General features: G+C 58.3%; 2 protein-coding genes across 5 annotated transcripts in view; one reads left to right on the plus strand and one right to left on the minus strand.

The window, feature by feature from the left end:
• Positions 1-3,727, plus strand: part of TNPO3 (transportin 3) — a 48,608-nt gene extending 44,881 nt beyond the window's left edge. For 2 of the 4 annotated variants that reach the window (XM_074828144.1, XM_074828147.1), the window contains 4 exons: positions 505-661; positions 769-936; positions 2,141-2,253; positions 2,802-3,727. In XM_074828144.1, the coding sequence (XP_074684245.1) occupies positions 505-661; positions 769-936; positions 2,141-2,253; positions 2,802-2,862 (499 nt within the window). In that variant the 3' untranslated portion in view covers positions 2,863-3,727. The remainder of the gene's footprint in view (positions 1-504; positions 662-768; positions 937-2,140; positions 2,254-2,801) is intronic. The other 2 variants (XM_074828145.1, XM_074828146.1) reach the window with 2 other exon arrangements.
• A 188-nt stretch (positions 3,728-3,915) lies between these two features.
• Positions 3,916-9,293, minus strand: IRF5 (interferon regulatory factor 5). Its single transcript, XM_074828148.1, has 9 exons — positions 9,202-9,293; positions 8,492-8,673; positions 7,739-7,913; positions 7,242-7,309; positions 7,093-7,123; positions 6,702-6,974; positions 5,752-6,141; positions 4,751-4,869; positions 3,916-4,650 (listed from the first exon to the last, which is right to left on the minus strand). The coding sequence occupies exons 2-9, from the start codon at positions 8,663-8,665 to the stop codon at positions 4,426-4,428; spliced, it is 1,455 nt and encodes a 484-aa protein (XP_074684249.1). The 5' UTR covers positions 8,666-8,673; positions 9,202-9,293; the 3' UTR covers positions 3,916-4,425.
• Between the last annotated feature and the right edge of the window lie 6,914 nt (positions 9,294-16,207).

Raw genomic sequence — 16,207 nt, forward strand, 5'->3', positions numbered from 1 at the left:
GCGTACAGGTGCTCTAAGACGACTCTTTTTTTTAGGATATTATTAATAGCAGGAGTAATTGATAAAAAAAAAGACCCTCCAGTGCCCTTGACCCGAGGATTTTTGGCTCACGTTGTGACTTTAACATGCTTCGAGGCCCTTTCACAATGTAACTTTTACAACACTTGGTCTACAGGGCAATAAATTGTCCTTATGAACAGTCTAACGATGGTACCTCGTTATGGGTCGTCGTCTTCGACTAGAAATGTGGTTAATGGTCACTGGTCTACGTGGCCTTAGCCTGGGGCTTTAAAAAGGACTTTGTAGCAGCATAACTGGTTGTGTAGTTACTCTAAATCGTTCCTGATTTAAATTCAGATCCTCAAAGATCATTAAAATGGGCTCAAATCAATAAGTCAGTAACAGGCAGCTCCTGTCTCCGTGCCTGACGGCCGCGCCCTCCGCGGGGAGGGGCAGGGCGGGGCCACGCGCCGGTGATGTCCGTCTGTCCCTCTGCCCGGGCAGGTTCATCCAGCGCAGCCCCGTGACCCTGCTGCGCAGCCAGGTGATGATCCCCATCCTGCAGTGGGCCATCGCTGCCACCACCCTGGATCACCGGGACGCCAACTGCAGCGTCATGAAGTTCCTGCGCGACCTCATCCACACCGGGGTGGCCAACGACGTGAGTCCACACCCCCCCCCCCACCCCGAGACCCCCCATCCTCCTCGGTTCCTCCTCTGCGGGGACACCCGCCAAGCTCACGCCCTTCCCTCCTCTTCCTCCCGCAGCACGAGGAGGACTTTGAAGTGAGGAAGGAGCTCATCAACCAGGTGATGAACCAGCTGGGCCAACAGCTCGTCAACCAACTGCTGCACACGTGCTGCTTCTGCCTGCCCCCCTACACCCTGCCCGACGTGGCCGAGGTGCTCTGGGAGATCATGCAGATCGACCGGCCGGTGAGAGCCTCGGGGGGAGACCTGGGGTGTGGGGTGGAGCCGGCAGCAGGAGGAACGGATCGATAGATGCTGGTCTGTGGGGTCAATGAACAGGAGAGGGCTGCTCCAAGAACCGTCCTGTGAGAGTGACACGGGCAGAGTGGAAAAGGAACGAGCTCTTAGAAAGAAGACACTTCTTTAGGATATTATTAATAGCAGGAGGAATTGATCAATAGTTATTGGTTTATAGGTTTAATTAATGGGATACAGGGGCTCTAAGATTATTTTTTTCAGGATATTATTGACAGCAGGAGGAATTGATCCATAGATATGGGTTTACAGGTTTAATTAATGGGATACAGGGGCTCTAAGACTTTTTTGGGGGATGTTATAGCAGGAGTAATCAATAAATGGATATTGGTTTATAGGTTTAGTTAATAGCATACAGGTGCTCTAAGAAGACACTTCTTTAGGATATTATTAATAGCAGGAGGGATTGATCAATAGATATGGGTTTATAGGATTAATTAATAGGATACAAGTGCTCTAAGATTCTTTTTTTTAGGATATTATTAATAGCAGGAGGGATTGATCAATAGATATTGCCTTATAGGTTTAATTAATGGGATACAGGGGCTCTAAGACTTTTTTGGGGGATGTTATAGCAGGAGTAATCAATAAATAGCTATTGGTTTATAGGTTTAATTAATGGGATACAGGGGCTCTAAGACTTTTTTGGGGGATGTTATAGCAGGAGTAATCAATAAATAGCTATTGGTTTATAGGTTTAATTAATGGGATACAGGGGCTCTAAGATTATTTTTTTAGGATATTATTGACAGCAGGAGGAATTGATCCATAGATATTGGTTTATAGGTTTATAAGAACAGTACTGACAGTTCAGTGCCCACACTGCTGGTCTGTGCCCTGTACAGCCCCTCCTCAGGGCTGGCTTAAAACCCAGTCGAGCTGAATTACCAAAGATTAATCTCAGGTATTAAGTTTTAGACAAAAGATAAGAAATGAGTGATCGCCTTGGAGTGAGCAGCTCAGCAAGGCTACACAGGTTAAGGATCTGGTTAAGAACATCTTGAGGTTTTTTTCTCAGAGGTCTAAAGGTGAATTAGGGTGATCCCGCACCCTCCCCCCCCCCCCAAAAGCGGGGGGGTGGGACCTGGCGTTGGCTCCTCGGGCTGAGTTTCTCCTTGTTTCTCGCTTCCCGCAGACGTTCTGCCGCTGGCTGGAGAACTCGCTGAAGGGGCTACCAAAGGAGACGACGGGAGGAGCCATCCAGGTCACACACAAACAGCTGACGGATTTCCACAAGCAGGTCACGAGGTGAGCAGGGCTCAGGGGACCTCCGCAGCCCCCTCCCACCCGCTGCTGGCCACCGCTCGGCCTCCAGTAGCCACAAAGCGCTGGTGGGGGGGCACATGGGGCCCCACGGCTCCTGGCGCGGCCCACGGAAGGCCTCGCTTTTTGGAGGGCACCCGTTTGCCTTTTCCATCTCTGAGTGGGTTTTTCCGCTCCCGCCCTGCCGGGTTGACTTCACAAGCCACCTCCTCGCTCCTCCGAGTCACCGCGGCAAGCCACAGCCACCCGCGGGCCAGCGCCCCCCGTCCCCCCAGCTCCACCCGTGCTGCTGTTTTGGGGACATCAGCCACTCCCACCCCCCAAAAACGCTCCCAGAGATCCCAAACCCCACCTTGAGCGGTGGCTCCTGGCCTCCCCCCACCATCCCTGGGGCACGGGGACGGCCCTGGGGGGCTACCGAGCCCATTTTATCCCCACGGTTGCCCCTACGCTATCTCAGAGCCGAGCCCGGCCACCTTCCCTGACGTCACCCCCCCAAATATTCCCCCTTTAAATGTCACCCCTTTTTTCAGCGCTGAGGAATGTAAACAAGTCTGCTGGGCCCTGCGGGACTTCACCCGCCTGTTCCGATAGCTCCGGCGCGCGCCCAGGTAAGAGCCGCCGGCGGGACCCCGCGGCCACGCGGGGCCGGAGAGAAAAGGCCTGAATCCCCCTTCCCTCCCCGCCCCCTTCCCAGGAAGGTCTGTTTAATTAGAAGACAGGAAACGAAGAAAACCAAGAATGTGTCCCACAATCAGCAAAGTTCATCGTGGCCGAGGGTTTTCACTCGCTCCAGCGCGTCCCGCGAGCCGGGGCCGCGCGCGGGAGGGACGGCTCGAGGGGATCCCGCTCTCCCAGAGGATTCGCTTCCTGAAGATCGGCTACTGAAACCAGAAAACAAACCAACGGGGGGAAAAAAAACAGAAAAACAAACAGCAAACCAACCAACCAACCAACGAAACAACCAACCAACCAACCAACCAACCAATGAACCAACCAACCAACCAACGAACCAACCAACCAACCAACGAACCAACCAACCAACCAACGAACCAACCAACCAACCAACGAACCAACCAACCAACCAACGAACCAACCAACCAACCAACGAACCAACCAACCAACCAACGAAACAACCAACCAACCAACGAAACAACCAACCAATGAAACAACCAATCAATGAACCAACCAACCAACAAAACAAAAAATGAACCAACCAACCAGCCAACGAACCAACCAACAAAACAAAAAACAAACAAAACAAAATCAAACAAAACAAAGAAAATTTAAAAAAAAAAAACAAAACCCCACCACACAAAACCCAACCACCACCAAACACCGGAGGAACACGGATTTGCCCGGCAGCAAAACAAAGAGCGAAGGAGAAAACTTTCTGTGAAATGGAAAAAAAAAAAAACAAACAAAAAACAAACAATAAAAATTATTATTTCAGGAAAAATGGGGGTTTTAAAATAGATTTTTCTCTGCCCACCCTGAGCCCGCTGTGTCCTGCCTGGTGGCGACCTCCCGGAGAAAACGCAAGCGGGACGGACTGTTTAAATATTATATATTATTTTAATTTTTTTTTTTTTTTGCTTCTTTTTCTTTAGTTTGGTTTTTGTTTTGGGGGTTGTTTGTTTGGGGGGGTTGTTTTGGGGGTTTTTTTGGTGGTTTTATTGGCTTTATTTTAGAGTTGGAGCGTGCGGGGAGGAGCCGGCTGGAGCGAGGGCAGGGCGGGGAGCGGGCGGGCGCGGGGGGCTGGAGCGCGTGCTTGTTCCCTCCGGGGGTGTGTAGCCATCTCGAGAACAATAAAAACAACAAAAAACTGAAAAAAAAAAAAAAATTAAATTAAAACCCCAACTCCCGGCCTCGTTTTTCTCTCAGGGCCGGGGCTTGGCTTTAGGCTGCCCTGAGCCGCATCCCCGGGGCAGCAGCGGGGTAGGTTCAGCGCGGCCTTATCCCAGCCCCATTTTTTTGGTTTTTCACCCCAAAACTATGGGAGGGGGTGGGGGAAACCCCCCCTGTTGTATCCTGCGGGGGGGTGGATCCAGCTTCTCTGGGGGGATTTGGGGAGTGTCACCCCCAGGGGCTTTGCGGTGGCGGGGCTGGGGGTGGCCCCTGGGTGTCGTGTCCCCCCCCCCCCCCCCCCGCGCGGTGTCACGGGGGTGGCAGCACCCAGGGGCCCCCGTTAGCGGTGACGAGCTGCGGTTGCGCCGTCGGCAGCCGCTGCTGGTTCTGCCAGAGCTGGTGAAGCTCCTTGAACTGTTCCACCATCTTGTCCTTGAGGTCGGGGGGGGAGATCTGCAGCGGGACGCTGTCGGCCGACCACGACAACTCGCCCGAGAAAATCTCCAGCAGCAGCCGCGCCGCCACCGGCACCACCTGCGAGAGACGCCCCGACCCTGTCAGCGTGGGGACACCCCCTCCCCGTGTCCCCCCACCCCGTGTGTCCCCCGCCCCGTGTTCCCCCCCGGCACCAAACCTGCACCATGATGAGTTTTTTCTCCTTGGGCTTCTGGTCCGGCCACTCCTCGCCGAAGCAGAGGAAGATCTCGAAGGGGGGGGGGGTGGTGCTCTGCCCCTTCTGGAACAGGATGAGGCCTGCGGGGCCCGACGCCGCGGTGAGGGGTGGCTGGTGGCCCCCCCATGTCCCCCCGTTCCCAGCTTGGCGGCCCCACGCCATCAGGTCCCCCAATACCACCTGGTGTCCCCCCCCATGCCACCAGCTCCCGCCATGCTGGGGGGGGGGATGGGGTGGGGGGGTGGGGGCTGTCCCCCATGCCACCACATCTCTTCATCCCAGCTTGGTCCCCCCATGTCACCAGGTCCCCATGTACCAGCTGGTGTCCCCTCCATGTCTCCCCATTCCCAGCTTGGTCCCCCCAAACCATCAAGTCCCCCTGTGGCACCTGGTGTCCCCCCCCATGCCAGCAGGTCCCACCATGCTGGGTGGTGTGTGTGTCCCCCATGCCACCACATCTCTTCATCCCAACTTGGTCCCCCCATGCCACCAGGTCCCCATGTACCACCTGGTGTCCCCCCCATCCCATCTTGGTCCTCCCATGCCAGCTGGTGTCCCCTCTATGTCCCCCCATTCCCAGCTTGGTTCCCCCACACCATCAGGTCCCCACGTGCCACCTGGTGTCCCCCCACCATGTCCCCAAGTCCCCCCATCCCAGCTTGGTCCCCCCATTCCCCTGGTGTCTCCCATCCCAGCTTGGTCCCCCCACACCATCAGGTCCCCATGTACCACCTGGTGTCCCCCCAATGCCACCATGTCCCCCCACCCCACCTTGCTCTCCCCATTCCACCCGCTGTCCCCCATCCCCACCTTGATCCGCCCTCACCCCCCATGTCCCCACGTACCACCCCGTATCCCCCCCCCTCCCCGCTGCCAGCTGCCCCCTCCCATCCCACCCAGCGTCCCCCAGGGGCACAGAAGAACACACCCCCCCCCGCTCCCCCTCCATCCCCTTCTCTGACCATTGAGAAACCCCTCGAGGCTGAAGAGCTTCGTCCTCTTCTCCCTCTCGATGGGGTTGGGGCCGGGGCCGGGGGGGGCGCAGGGCCCCGTCCAGAAAACTTTGCACTGGCAGAGGCGAAGGGCGTAAAGATCCTGCCCCTGCAGCTCCAGGAGGAGCCCCCGGTCCAACACCTCCAGGAGCTGCTGGGTGTAAAATCGCTGCTTCTGGTTGGGGATGGTGTCGGGGGGCGGGAAGGGGACCTGCTCCAGCGCCAGCGGCCCGAAGAGTTCCACCCGCTCGCGCGTGGGCCGCAGGCGGCTGTGGAACAGGCGGCAGCCGTGGGGGTGGCTGATGGTGACAGCCGAGACCTGGCGGCCGCGGTACCGGAACTCCAGCTCCAGGTCGGTCACTGGAAGGCGGGGGAGCGCCAGGGATGGTGGGGTGGCCACCCCACACCCGTGGCTACCACTGTTCAGCCACCCCACACCCGTGGCTACCACTGTCCAGCCACCCCATGGCCGTGGCTACCGCTGTCCAGCCACCCCACATCTGTGGCTACCACTGTCCAGCCACCCCATGGCTGTGGCTACCACTGTGCAGCCACCCCACACCCGTGGCTACCACCGTCCAGCCACCCCACACCCGTGGCTACCACTGTTCAGCCACCCCATACCCATGGCTACCACCATCCAGCCACTCCATGGCCGTGGCTACCACCATCCAGCCATCCATGGCCACTCCACACCCATGGCCACCACCATCCAGCCACCCCATAGCTGTAGCTACCACCATGCAGCCACCCTGTGGCCACCCCACCTCCATGGCCACCATCCATTCACCTCATGGCCACCCCCCCCACCCCCACCAGTGCCCAACCACCCCACGGCCACCCCCCCCCCACCTTCACCCATCCCCCCCCTTCCTGATGACCCCCCACCTCTGTGGCCCCCCCAGCCCCCCCCCCCTTACGTGGCAGCATGTGGGGGCTGATGAGCAGGTTGGGGACGTCGTGGCCCGTGGGGGCCAGTGGGCAGGCGGCGGGGGGGCCCAAGGTGCCCAGGGGGGGCCCCCCCTCAGCGAGAGGAGCGGGGGGCAGCTCGGGGGGCCCCTGGGTGCCCCCCACTTCCTCGGGGAGCAGCGGTGGGGGGGGCGGAGCGAGGGGCCCCGGGGCGCAGCCGCTGAAGGGGGGCTCCTCCTCCTCCTCAGTCCAGGGGGGCAGCAGGTCCCCCCTGGGTTGGGTGTCTGGGGGTACAAGCGGGGGGTCGAGGGGTGTCCACGGGACCCCCCGAAACTGCATGGGGTGGGGGGGCACCCCAACTGACACACACACACACACACACCCCCCCTCGATGCCACTCACCGTCGATGCTCAGAGCTGTCAACTTCTGGAGCTGCGGGGAGAGAGGGGGGCGGTGATGGGTTGGGGTACAGGGACCCCCCCCACCCCCCGATCCCCTGAGGTGTCCCCAGTTTGGGGGTGTCCCCCCGCCCTGACCCCCCCCCATGTACCTGGCTCATCTCCTCCTCCTCCTCCTCTTCCTCCTCGCCGCTGTCACAGTCCTCCTCGGCCGCCCCATCTGTGAGGGTGAGATGGGGGGTGCGGGGGGGGAGTTGTGGGGTGCTGGGCAGTTCTGGGGTGCTGGGGACTTGTGGGGTGCTGGGGCACTGAGGGGTTCTGGGTCCTTATGGGGTGCTGGGGAGTGTTGGGGTGCTGAGGAGTTGTGGGGTGCTGGGGATTTCTGGGGTGCTGGGTCCTTAAAAAGTGCTGGGGCGTTTTGGGGTGCTGCGTACTTGTGGGGTGCTGGGGCCTTATTTGGGGGTTCTGAGACCTTGTTTTGGGGTGCTGGGTCTTTGCGTGGTGCTGGGCGGTTTTGGGGTGCTGGGTCCTTAGGGGGTGCTGGGCAGTTTTGGGGTGCTGGGCGCTCGTGGGGTGCTGGGTCTCCCCAAAGTGACGTGTCCCGGGGGTGCGGGGGGTTGGGGTGTGTTTTGGGGTCCCCCGCCCTCACCGCGGCGGGGCTCCGCGCACAGCTCGTACACGCGGAAGGGCCGCGGGGGCCGCGCGCGGGGCCCGTCCAGGAGCAGCCGGAACTCGCGGCTCTTGTGCAACGCGCAGCGCAGCGTCGCCTTCCAGCGCGCGGGGGCCGCGCCCGTCCCCAGCCGGCCCGTCACCTGCGCCCAGGCCTGGGGGGGCCCCTTGTCACGCCCTTGCCCCTGTCACCCCCACCCCGCGTCCCCCTCATCACCCCACTGCCCCCCACATCCCCCCTGTCCCCCATCACCCCCAGCCCCACTGTCACCCATCACCCTGACACCCACAGCTCCATCCCCCTCATCACCCCACTGTCCCCCTTGTCACCCCATCACCCACCCCATGTCCTCTTGTCACCTGTCCCGTCCCTCTTGTCACCCTCTCGCCCGTCACCCCCATCCTGTGTCCCCCCATCACCCCGTCCCCCTTGTCACCCCACGCCCCCTCATCACCCCATTGTCCCCCCCACATCCCCCTTGTCCCCCCATCACCCCATCCCTGTCCCCATTGTCCCCCTTGTCACCCCATCACCCAGCCCATGTCCTTGTCACCCATCCCCTGTCCCTCTTGTCACCCCCTGTCCCCCATCACCCCCATCCCGTGTCCCCCCCCCACCCTTGTGCCCCTTGTCACCTCATTGTCCCCCCCATCCCCCCCCGTCCCTGATGCCACCCCACGTCCCCCTCATCACCCCCCCGCCCCCCCCATCCCCCCCTCCTGCCCTCGTCACCTTGAAGATGGTGTCATGCTCAGGGGGGGTGGGGGGGTTCCTGGTCGCGTGGCACCAGGGGATGACGAAGCGGCGCCGCTCGGGGTCCAACCACCGCAGCCCCGGGTACCGCTGGCTGCTCACCTGGGCCACCAGCCACGGCTTCAGCCGCACCCGCCGCGGGGGGGGGTTCATGGCGGGGCCTGGGGGGGGGGGACACACACCGGTGAGAGGGGCTGAGGCCTGGTGGGCTCATGACACGCGTGTGAGGGGCTGGGAAGGGGCTGAGGCCGGGCAGCTCGTGACACGAGTGGGTGCAGCGGTGCCACAGCCCCCCCTGGGCCCCCGACCAGGCTCCGTGTCCCCCCCCCGCCCCCCCCCGCGTGGGCCGTCACCCGCCCCCCGAAAGCAGAAGCTGCGGCGGCTTCGGGGAAACAAAAGGGGGGGGGGACACGGGCAGGGGGGGACGAGGACACGTGGGGGGACACACGGGGGGGGACACAGGTGCTGCGACCCCTCACCCCGCTGGGGACCCCCCCCGGGTCACGGGGACACACCCCACCCCCCCCCCTGCGCCGCGTGGGGTCAGGGTCGCGCTTCCCACAGGGGTCAGCGGGGTCACGGCCCCCCGTGGGGTCACGGTCACCTGTCACGGGGGGACACGGCCACGGGGGACACGGCCACGGCCACGGCCACCGACACCCCCCCACCCCCCCCGACCCCACACTCACCCACGTCCCGAGGCCGCCGCCGCCTCCCGGCGCTTCTCCACGGCGGGACCGGCGCGTGGGACGGGGCGGGACCGGCCGCGCCCCCCGGGGTGTGTGTGTGTCCCTCCGCCCCTCAACCGCCTCATTACCATCTCATTTACATACATTTGCATCCCCGCGCCATCTGCGCGCCCCACGCCACGCGCGGGGATTCCCCCACCGAGTGGGGAGCCCGCCCCCAGCCCCCGCACCGCGCTTGATTGGCCGCGCCCGCTGTCACTCATCGTGGGAGCGCCCTCACCCTCCCGCTTCTCTCTGGGGCTGTTGCCCGGCAACGACGCGGGGAAGGGGCGGGGCGGTGGGCGATGGGCGGGGCGACCCCCGCCCCTGGGAACAGCAGTTTAAGGACCCTTAAGCTGCCTCTTAATTAGCCCTAATTAGGGGCGGGGGGGGGCGCCCGCCCTGCGTGGGGCGTCCCGCGGGAGGAGGCTTCAGCTTTGGGGAAGAATCGCCTTATTTAACTTGCAAATTTCAGTGGGTTTATTTATTATTATTCCGTTTAGCCCGCTGCTGCCCCTCCCCGCAGGGTTTAGGCGCGCCCTAAGCCCCTCGCCTGCCTAAACCCGGCCTAACCCCGCGCCTCCTCTTCCCCACGGCTCCCTACACACATCCCCGATGCTCCAAACTCCCGAAAAAGGCCCCAAAAATGCCGGTTTCTGGGATGCTGGAGCGTTACTTTCCCTGCCGGCCGCAGCAGGAGGCCCGCGGGTGGGACACGACGGCCCCGCCGATGAGATTTTGGGTCGAAATATCAGGGAAAGGGGAAGGAAGCGGGAGGAGGGTCACGCGTTTCCCCTTTCGGGCAGCGCCGGGGCTTCGCCTCGCCCGGCGGTGTTTGGTTTATTCTTTTATTCTCATTTTTCCACCAGCCACGCTCCCCCCACCTTGGATTTGCTGGGACCCGCGTCCCCAGCTCTGCCGTCGCGAGGACAAATTTGGGGGAAAAAATCAGGTTTTTGGGGGTTATCACGCGAGGAGGGGACTTTCCCCTTCGCTCCTTCCACCGAGAAACGAAACCGTTCTCGCCCGCCGCCGCGTTGGGTCTCGGGGTGGGACGTCGCGTTTCGCTCCCGCCCCGGCGCTGATTTCCCTTTCTCCGCCTCTTAATTTTTCTATTTTTGGTTAAAATCTCCCCGAGATCGCCTCGGTCGCCGCTGCCGTGAGGGGGAGCACTCGGCCCTGTCGACGCCGAAGCCACGCGGGGGCGGCGGGTGGGCGGGTGTTGGATGGGAATTCCCGGAGCCGGCGCTTCCCGGGCTCCCGGCCAGCTGCCCGGGGTGATTATATTTTTAATTGCGATTATAATCATAGCGACAGGATTATATTTTGGGGCTCTTTCAGCCGGGTTTTGGCCACAGGGCCGGGGGGAGCCTGCCCAAACCCACAGCAGGAAGCGCACCCGCGCTCCCACCCTCTGCCTGCGGCTGCCTCAAATCACCTCTTTATTAACTCATTAGTTAATTAGGGGGGGACAAGACACCCCCTTGGGTAACGCAGATCAACTTCCAGCTCTTTTTTGTCCTTAATTTGGCCAATTTCTTGGCGGCTTCCTGACCGAGGCGGTTCGCTTCCCGGGCCGGGTGAGTCGCCCCGTTTTTCCCCGCCACCGAGACTGATTTTTTTTTTTTCATCTCTCTTGATTTTTAACCTCTGTTGGTTTTTTTTAACCTCTGTTGATTTTTTTTTTAACCTCTCTTCATTATTTTTTCCCCGTTTGCTCCGAATCTCTCCGGGATGTCAAAGCTCAGCCCCATCTCAGCGCGTGTTGGCGGAGCTTGTTCTCCAAAATTAAGAAGCTCAGAAATGCGAAATAATTGATGGTGGAGGTTGGGGGGGGGGGATGAGAAATGTGAGTGTTTGATATTTACCCAGAAGGTTCGCTGTCCAAAAACCGCGGTTACGCCCCAAAAACACCACCAGGAACCTTTTTGCCACCCGGTCTGGGGGTCACCGGGGTGGGGACAAGGCGAAAGGAGAGGGAGTTGTAGGAGGCGATGAGACAACTCTGAGTATAAACCTTCTGCTAATTCCGCGCCAAAATTCTTCAGTGTTGGAAGGAGAAACTTCACGTTTTCCGTTATCTCAAACTTTTCCTCCCACAGTGACATTTTTGTGTCTCGGCCACATTTTTGGCGCCTTTGAGAGGAGCGGGGAGTTCGTTGCTCTTCACAGGGTCCCCACGGCACCTCAGGGGTAAATCTTCATCAAAAACAAGCGTTTTAACCCAAATTCATCTTCCCCACCGGGTGCTGGTGGGTTCTGCCGCTGGTTCTGGGGGCGGTTTGGTGTCGGGGGTTGCTCAGCCCCGGCCCTGGGGGGTCTGGGGTTTGGCTGGAGCGGCTGCCCCTGGCCCGGCGGCAATTTGGGGATTCTCTGGAAAAAATAAATAAATTAAAAAAAAAAAAAAATTAATTCTGCCACTTCTGCCTTCTGAAAAAAATAAGTTTGGGATGTGTTGCAGGTAAGCCGAGCGTGTAGGGAGCGGGAGGCCGGAGCAGCGGCATCGCAGCCGGTGAAGATTTTACAAAATTTTGTAAAATTTTGCAGGACTAAGCGACGTTTTGGGGGTTGCCCCGCGCCCCAGACGCCACCCACCCCCACCCCCACCCCCCCCAGCAAGGTCCCATCCCCCTGGGAGCGTTTCCCCGCTGCTGGAGCTGCCCCGGCCTGGCTGACCCCACGCCCACAACCCCCGAGACGCTGCCGGGGGTCCCCGGGGGGGGTTTATCAGCCCAACGCCCCTCCACGAGCTTTTTTTTTAACTAATTTAGGAAATAAAACCACGTAGATAATCAACGTGGCGTAGGGAAGGCGACAAGGCCCGTCGACGTTTCTTTGTCTCCGCGGGTCCGGCGTAGCGGGAGGGGGAGCTCTGAGGAGACCCTGCAATTTTCCCAACTTTCAATTTTTTCACCCGTTTTACGCGTGTTTTGTGGTAAGCAGAGGGGGGTGTTGGCCTCGGCTGGGCCCAAGCCAACAAGCGTGACTTCTCAAAAAAAAAAAAACAGCAAAAGCGTTGTTGTCCCGCCAGAGGTTTTTTTTTTTTAATCCCCTGTACAAACTTTCTGGTACCGTGGATGTTTTACCCGCTCAGGTTGGTTTTCTGTCACTCCTCGGCTGTTTCTGTCACTCTCTGGGTGTTTCCGTCACTCTCCGGGTGTTTCTGTCACTCTCCGGGTGTTTCCGTCACTCTCTGGGTGTTTCTGTCACTCTCCGGTTGTTTCCGTCACTCTCCGGTTGTTTCTGTCACTCCCGGGGTGTTTCCGTCACTCTCCGGTTGTTTCCGTCACTCTCCGGTTGTTTCCGTCACTCTCTGGTTGTTTCTGTCACTCTCCGGTTGTTTCCGTCACTCTCCGGTTGTTTCCGTCACTCTCCGGTTGTTTCTGTCACTCCCGGGGTGTTTCCGTCACTCTCCGGTTGTTTCCGTCACTCTCCGGTTGTTTCTGTCACTCTCTGGTTGTTTCCGTCACTCCCGGGGTGTTTCCGTCACTCTCCGGGTGTTTCCGTCACTCCCGGGTCGTTCCCCAGGACAGAGCGGCCGCAGGGAGCGGATGAAGGACCCGAGGCCAAGCAGGGCCGGAGGGAGCGGGGGGGTCCTGCGGGGGGGTTCAGCCCGAGAGTCGCTTTAATTAAAGCAATCTGCGCCGGGGGCAGGGAGTCCCTTGGGAAAGTCTTTAATTTTTTTTTTTAATTTCTTTTTGTAGTTTTAAAAATGTTTTTTAATTTTTAAAATTTTTTAAAAAGATCAATTTTTAAAAAATTATTTATTTAATTTTTTAATAATTTGTTTTTAAAAAAATGTTTTTAACTGTGAAAAAAATTTTAAAACTATTTTGATTTTTAAATGTTAAAGAAATATTTATAAATTGAAAATTTTTTCTGTTTGTAACATTTTTATTTTTAAATTTTAAAAGTTTATTTTTTACATTTATTTTTTTTGTTTTTAACAATGTTATTTAATTTTTTTTAAATTTTAATTTTTATTTTTAAATTTTTAAAAATGGTTTCTTTTTAAATTTTTTAAAAATGGGTTTTTTAACAATGTTTTTTAATTTTTATTATTTTTTAAAAAAATTCTAAATTCTAAAATTTATTTCTTTATTTTAAAATACTTATTTTTTACATTTTTGTCTTTTAAATTAAAAAAAAATTAAAATATTTTCAACTTTTTAAAAAAAATTAGTTAATTAATTAATTTATAAACTTCTTGGGGGGGCCTAAAGCCCTGCAAACCAGCAAACATGCAGCGGGGTCAGGCAGTTGGGTAAACCACAGCTGCCCCACGAGCTGGGAGCTGGGTGCTGAGTGCTGGGTGCTGAGTGCTGGGTGCTGGGAGGTGGGTGCAGCGCCCTCGCCCCGCTGGGGGGTTTGTGTGTCCCGCAGCCGCTCCGAGCGCTCCGGGTGCAGCCGGTCACTGATTTGTTTTGGAGTTTTGGGGCCCAAAGGGGCGAGCAGGAGCCCTGGGCCACCGGCCACGCGCATCCCTCAGCCCCGCTCCGCCCGGCCAGAGCAGAAACCGGCTCTTTTCCCTTAAATCCCAAAGTGTTTAGTTAATTTTAAGGCAGAAGTGGGGGGCACCCCCCACCGGGAGCATCCAGGGAGGCCGCAGCCACCATCCCCGTGCGCCCAGTGCCGGGTCACCGCGTCGTGCCGGGACAAGGACACGTCTCCCTGTCCCCCCCCCGTCTGTCCGTCCGTCCGTCCCGCGCCTGGCAGCTCCCCCGCATCGCTGCTCCCTGACATCACCCCCCGAACGGTTCCCTCCAGCTCAGCCTCTTCTCTCCCAACAGCCCCCACCAAGGCCGAGACGCCACGTGCGGCTTCTCCCCGCTCCCGACCATTTTTATTTTTAATTTTTAATTATTTTTTTCTTTCCAAGCCGAGCGCTGGGATGTTGGGTGGGGGCACTCGGCCTCGTTTCCCCGTGGCAGGGTGACGGGTGCAGGGCCGGGAGAGCAGCCAGCGGGGCGGTGGAGGGACGCCAGGACGTGAGCGCTGGGGCCTCCTCCGGCTGCGCCGCCGCTTCCCTAAATAGTCGGGAGGAGCAGCGGGGACATTCCTCTGCCCCCCGCGCACCCGGCACGCGGCCTCCGGTGCTTTATTAAACCCTGCGCCACCTCGCTCCGTCCCCCTGGATTTCTGCTCCTCCCTCCGCCCCTGCCTGTAGAAAAAAAAAAAAAAACCCACGGATTTACAACCGCCCAGGAGGGTTCTGGGGGTTCGTTTTGGCAGGGGAAGGTCGTTGCTGTTCCCTCTTGACGCCTCCCGGCCCCGCTGGCGGAGCGGGAGGGTGTTCATAACCCCCCAGCGAGGTGACGGAGTGATGTGATGGCCACGTGGTTCTGGCTCTGGGTTTGGGTTTTGGGGTGTCACGGGGAGGGGGTCAACGCTCTGCACGTTGGGAGAGGGGCTCTGTGGGAACCCACCGGCACGCTCCCCCCTTTGGGTCCCAAAACAGCCACAACCCGGGGTCAGGACGAGGCACAGAAGCGTTGAAATAAATTGGGAATGAGGTGGTGGGGTTGGGGAGGGTTGGGGGTGTTGGTTTCTTGACACCATCTCGCCGTGGGCAGAGGGAAACTGAGGCGGGGCCTTTCCTGGCGAGACACGTGGGTTCGACCTTCAGGGCAGCTCCGGAGGGTGAGGTCAGGGCTGGTCGTCCTGCACTGGAAAATGGAGTCGTGCTCCTGCTGCCCATCCTCGGGCCCATGGAATCCCAGAACCATCTGGGTTGGAAAAGCCCTTGAAGCTCCTCCAGTCCAACCATGAACCTCACCCTGACCGTTCCCAACTCCACCAGATCCCTCAGCGCTGGGTCAACCCGACTCTTCAACCCCTCCAGGGATGGGGACTCCCCCCCTGCCCTGGGCAGCCCATTCCAACGCCCAACAACCCCTTCTGCAAAGAAATCCTTCCTAAGAGCCAGTCTGACCCTGCCCTGGCGCAGCTTGAGGCCATTCCCTCTTGGCCTGCCGCTGGTTCCTTGGCTCAAGAGACTCATCCCCCCTCTCTGCACCCTCCTTTCAGGCAGTTGCAGAGGGCCATGAGGTCTCCCCTCAGCCTCCTCTTCTCCACACTAAACCCCCCCAGTTCCCTCAGCCACTCCCCATCACACCTGTGCTTTGTACCACGGCCTTGGTGGTTCTCCAGCCTCTTCATGGTGCTGGTGGTTCTCCAGATCCTTCGGGATGTTGGTGGTTCTCCAGCTCCTTCGTGGCCTTGGTGGTTCTCCAGCTCCTTCATGGCTTTGGTGGTTCTCCAGCTTCTTTGTGGCTTTGGTGGTTTTTCAGCTCCTTTGTGGTTCTCCAGACCATCACAACTCTTCTTCCAGGGGTGTTTCTCAAGAGACTCACAAAGGTTTTAAGCTAAAACCAGCACCTAAACAGTGTCTGTGACTTGGCAGCGGCTGCAGCCGTGGGTGGGATGATCGATACGCCAACAGACTCATAAAATTCCCTCTTCCTCGTCCAAATACCAAGGTCATCTTCCCCTGAACCCCTCTGCTGGCCGGGGCATGTGACAAAGAGTAAACAAGCCTACGGCTGAAAAGCGAGTTAATAAATAATGCGTTCCACTAATTCTCTGCTTTTGGTGGATTTTGAAGGTATAATTTAAGTATTCAGCACTTTCAAAAGGCAAGACGCTTGATTTACTGCCGTACGAAACGGGAACTGTGCAGAGATCTGATTTCGTAGACAATTTGTGGCCGTACCCTTTCCTCAGTCAGGTCTTAAGCAAGACATGAGCTGTGGAGAAAGGAAATATCTTTTGTCAGCACTTGTTGCAGCGGACAAAGCGGTTACACCTCGTTGGCAAAGCCAAGCCCGTGGGAGCGAGGGATCAGGAACCTTGAAACTGGGAAATAAGGATCAGGAGAGGATTTTACCTCGTGCAAAATATGGAGGAACGAGCAGAGTATCCAGCTGCAATGTGTTAATGTTTTTCAAAGACTCCGAAAAACGGGAAG

Source organism: Strix aluco, chromosome 5 (assembly GCF_031877795.1).
Source record: "Strix aluco isolate bStrAlu1 chromosome 5, bStrAlu1.hap1, whole genome shotgun sequence".
NCBI classification, from domain to species: Eukaryota; Metazoa; Chordata; class Aves; order Strigiformes; family Strigidae; genus Strix; species Strix aluco.

Excerpts from the sequence above, each read along its gene's own strand:
- IRF5 (XM_074828148.1), bottom strand. The coding sequence starts at position 8,665 with ATGAACCCCCCCCCGCGGCGGGTGCGGCTGAAGCCGTGGCTGGTGGCC. Across the intron at positions 7,914-8,491 it reads AGCATGACACCATCTTCAAG|GCCTGGGCGCAGGTGACGGG; the intron begins GTGACGAGGGCA and ends GGGCCCCCCCAG. Across the intron at positions 6,975-7,092 it reads GACAGCTCTGAGCATCGACG|ACACCCAACCCAGGGGGGAC; the intron begins GTGAGTGGCATC and ends TTGTACCCCCAG.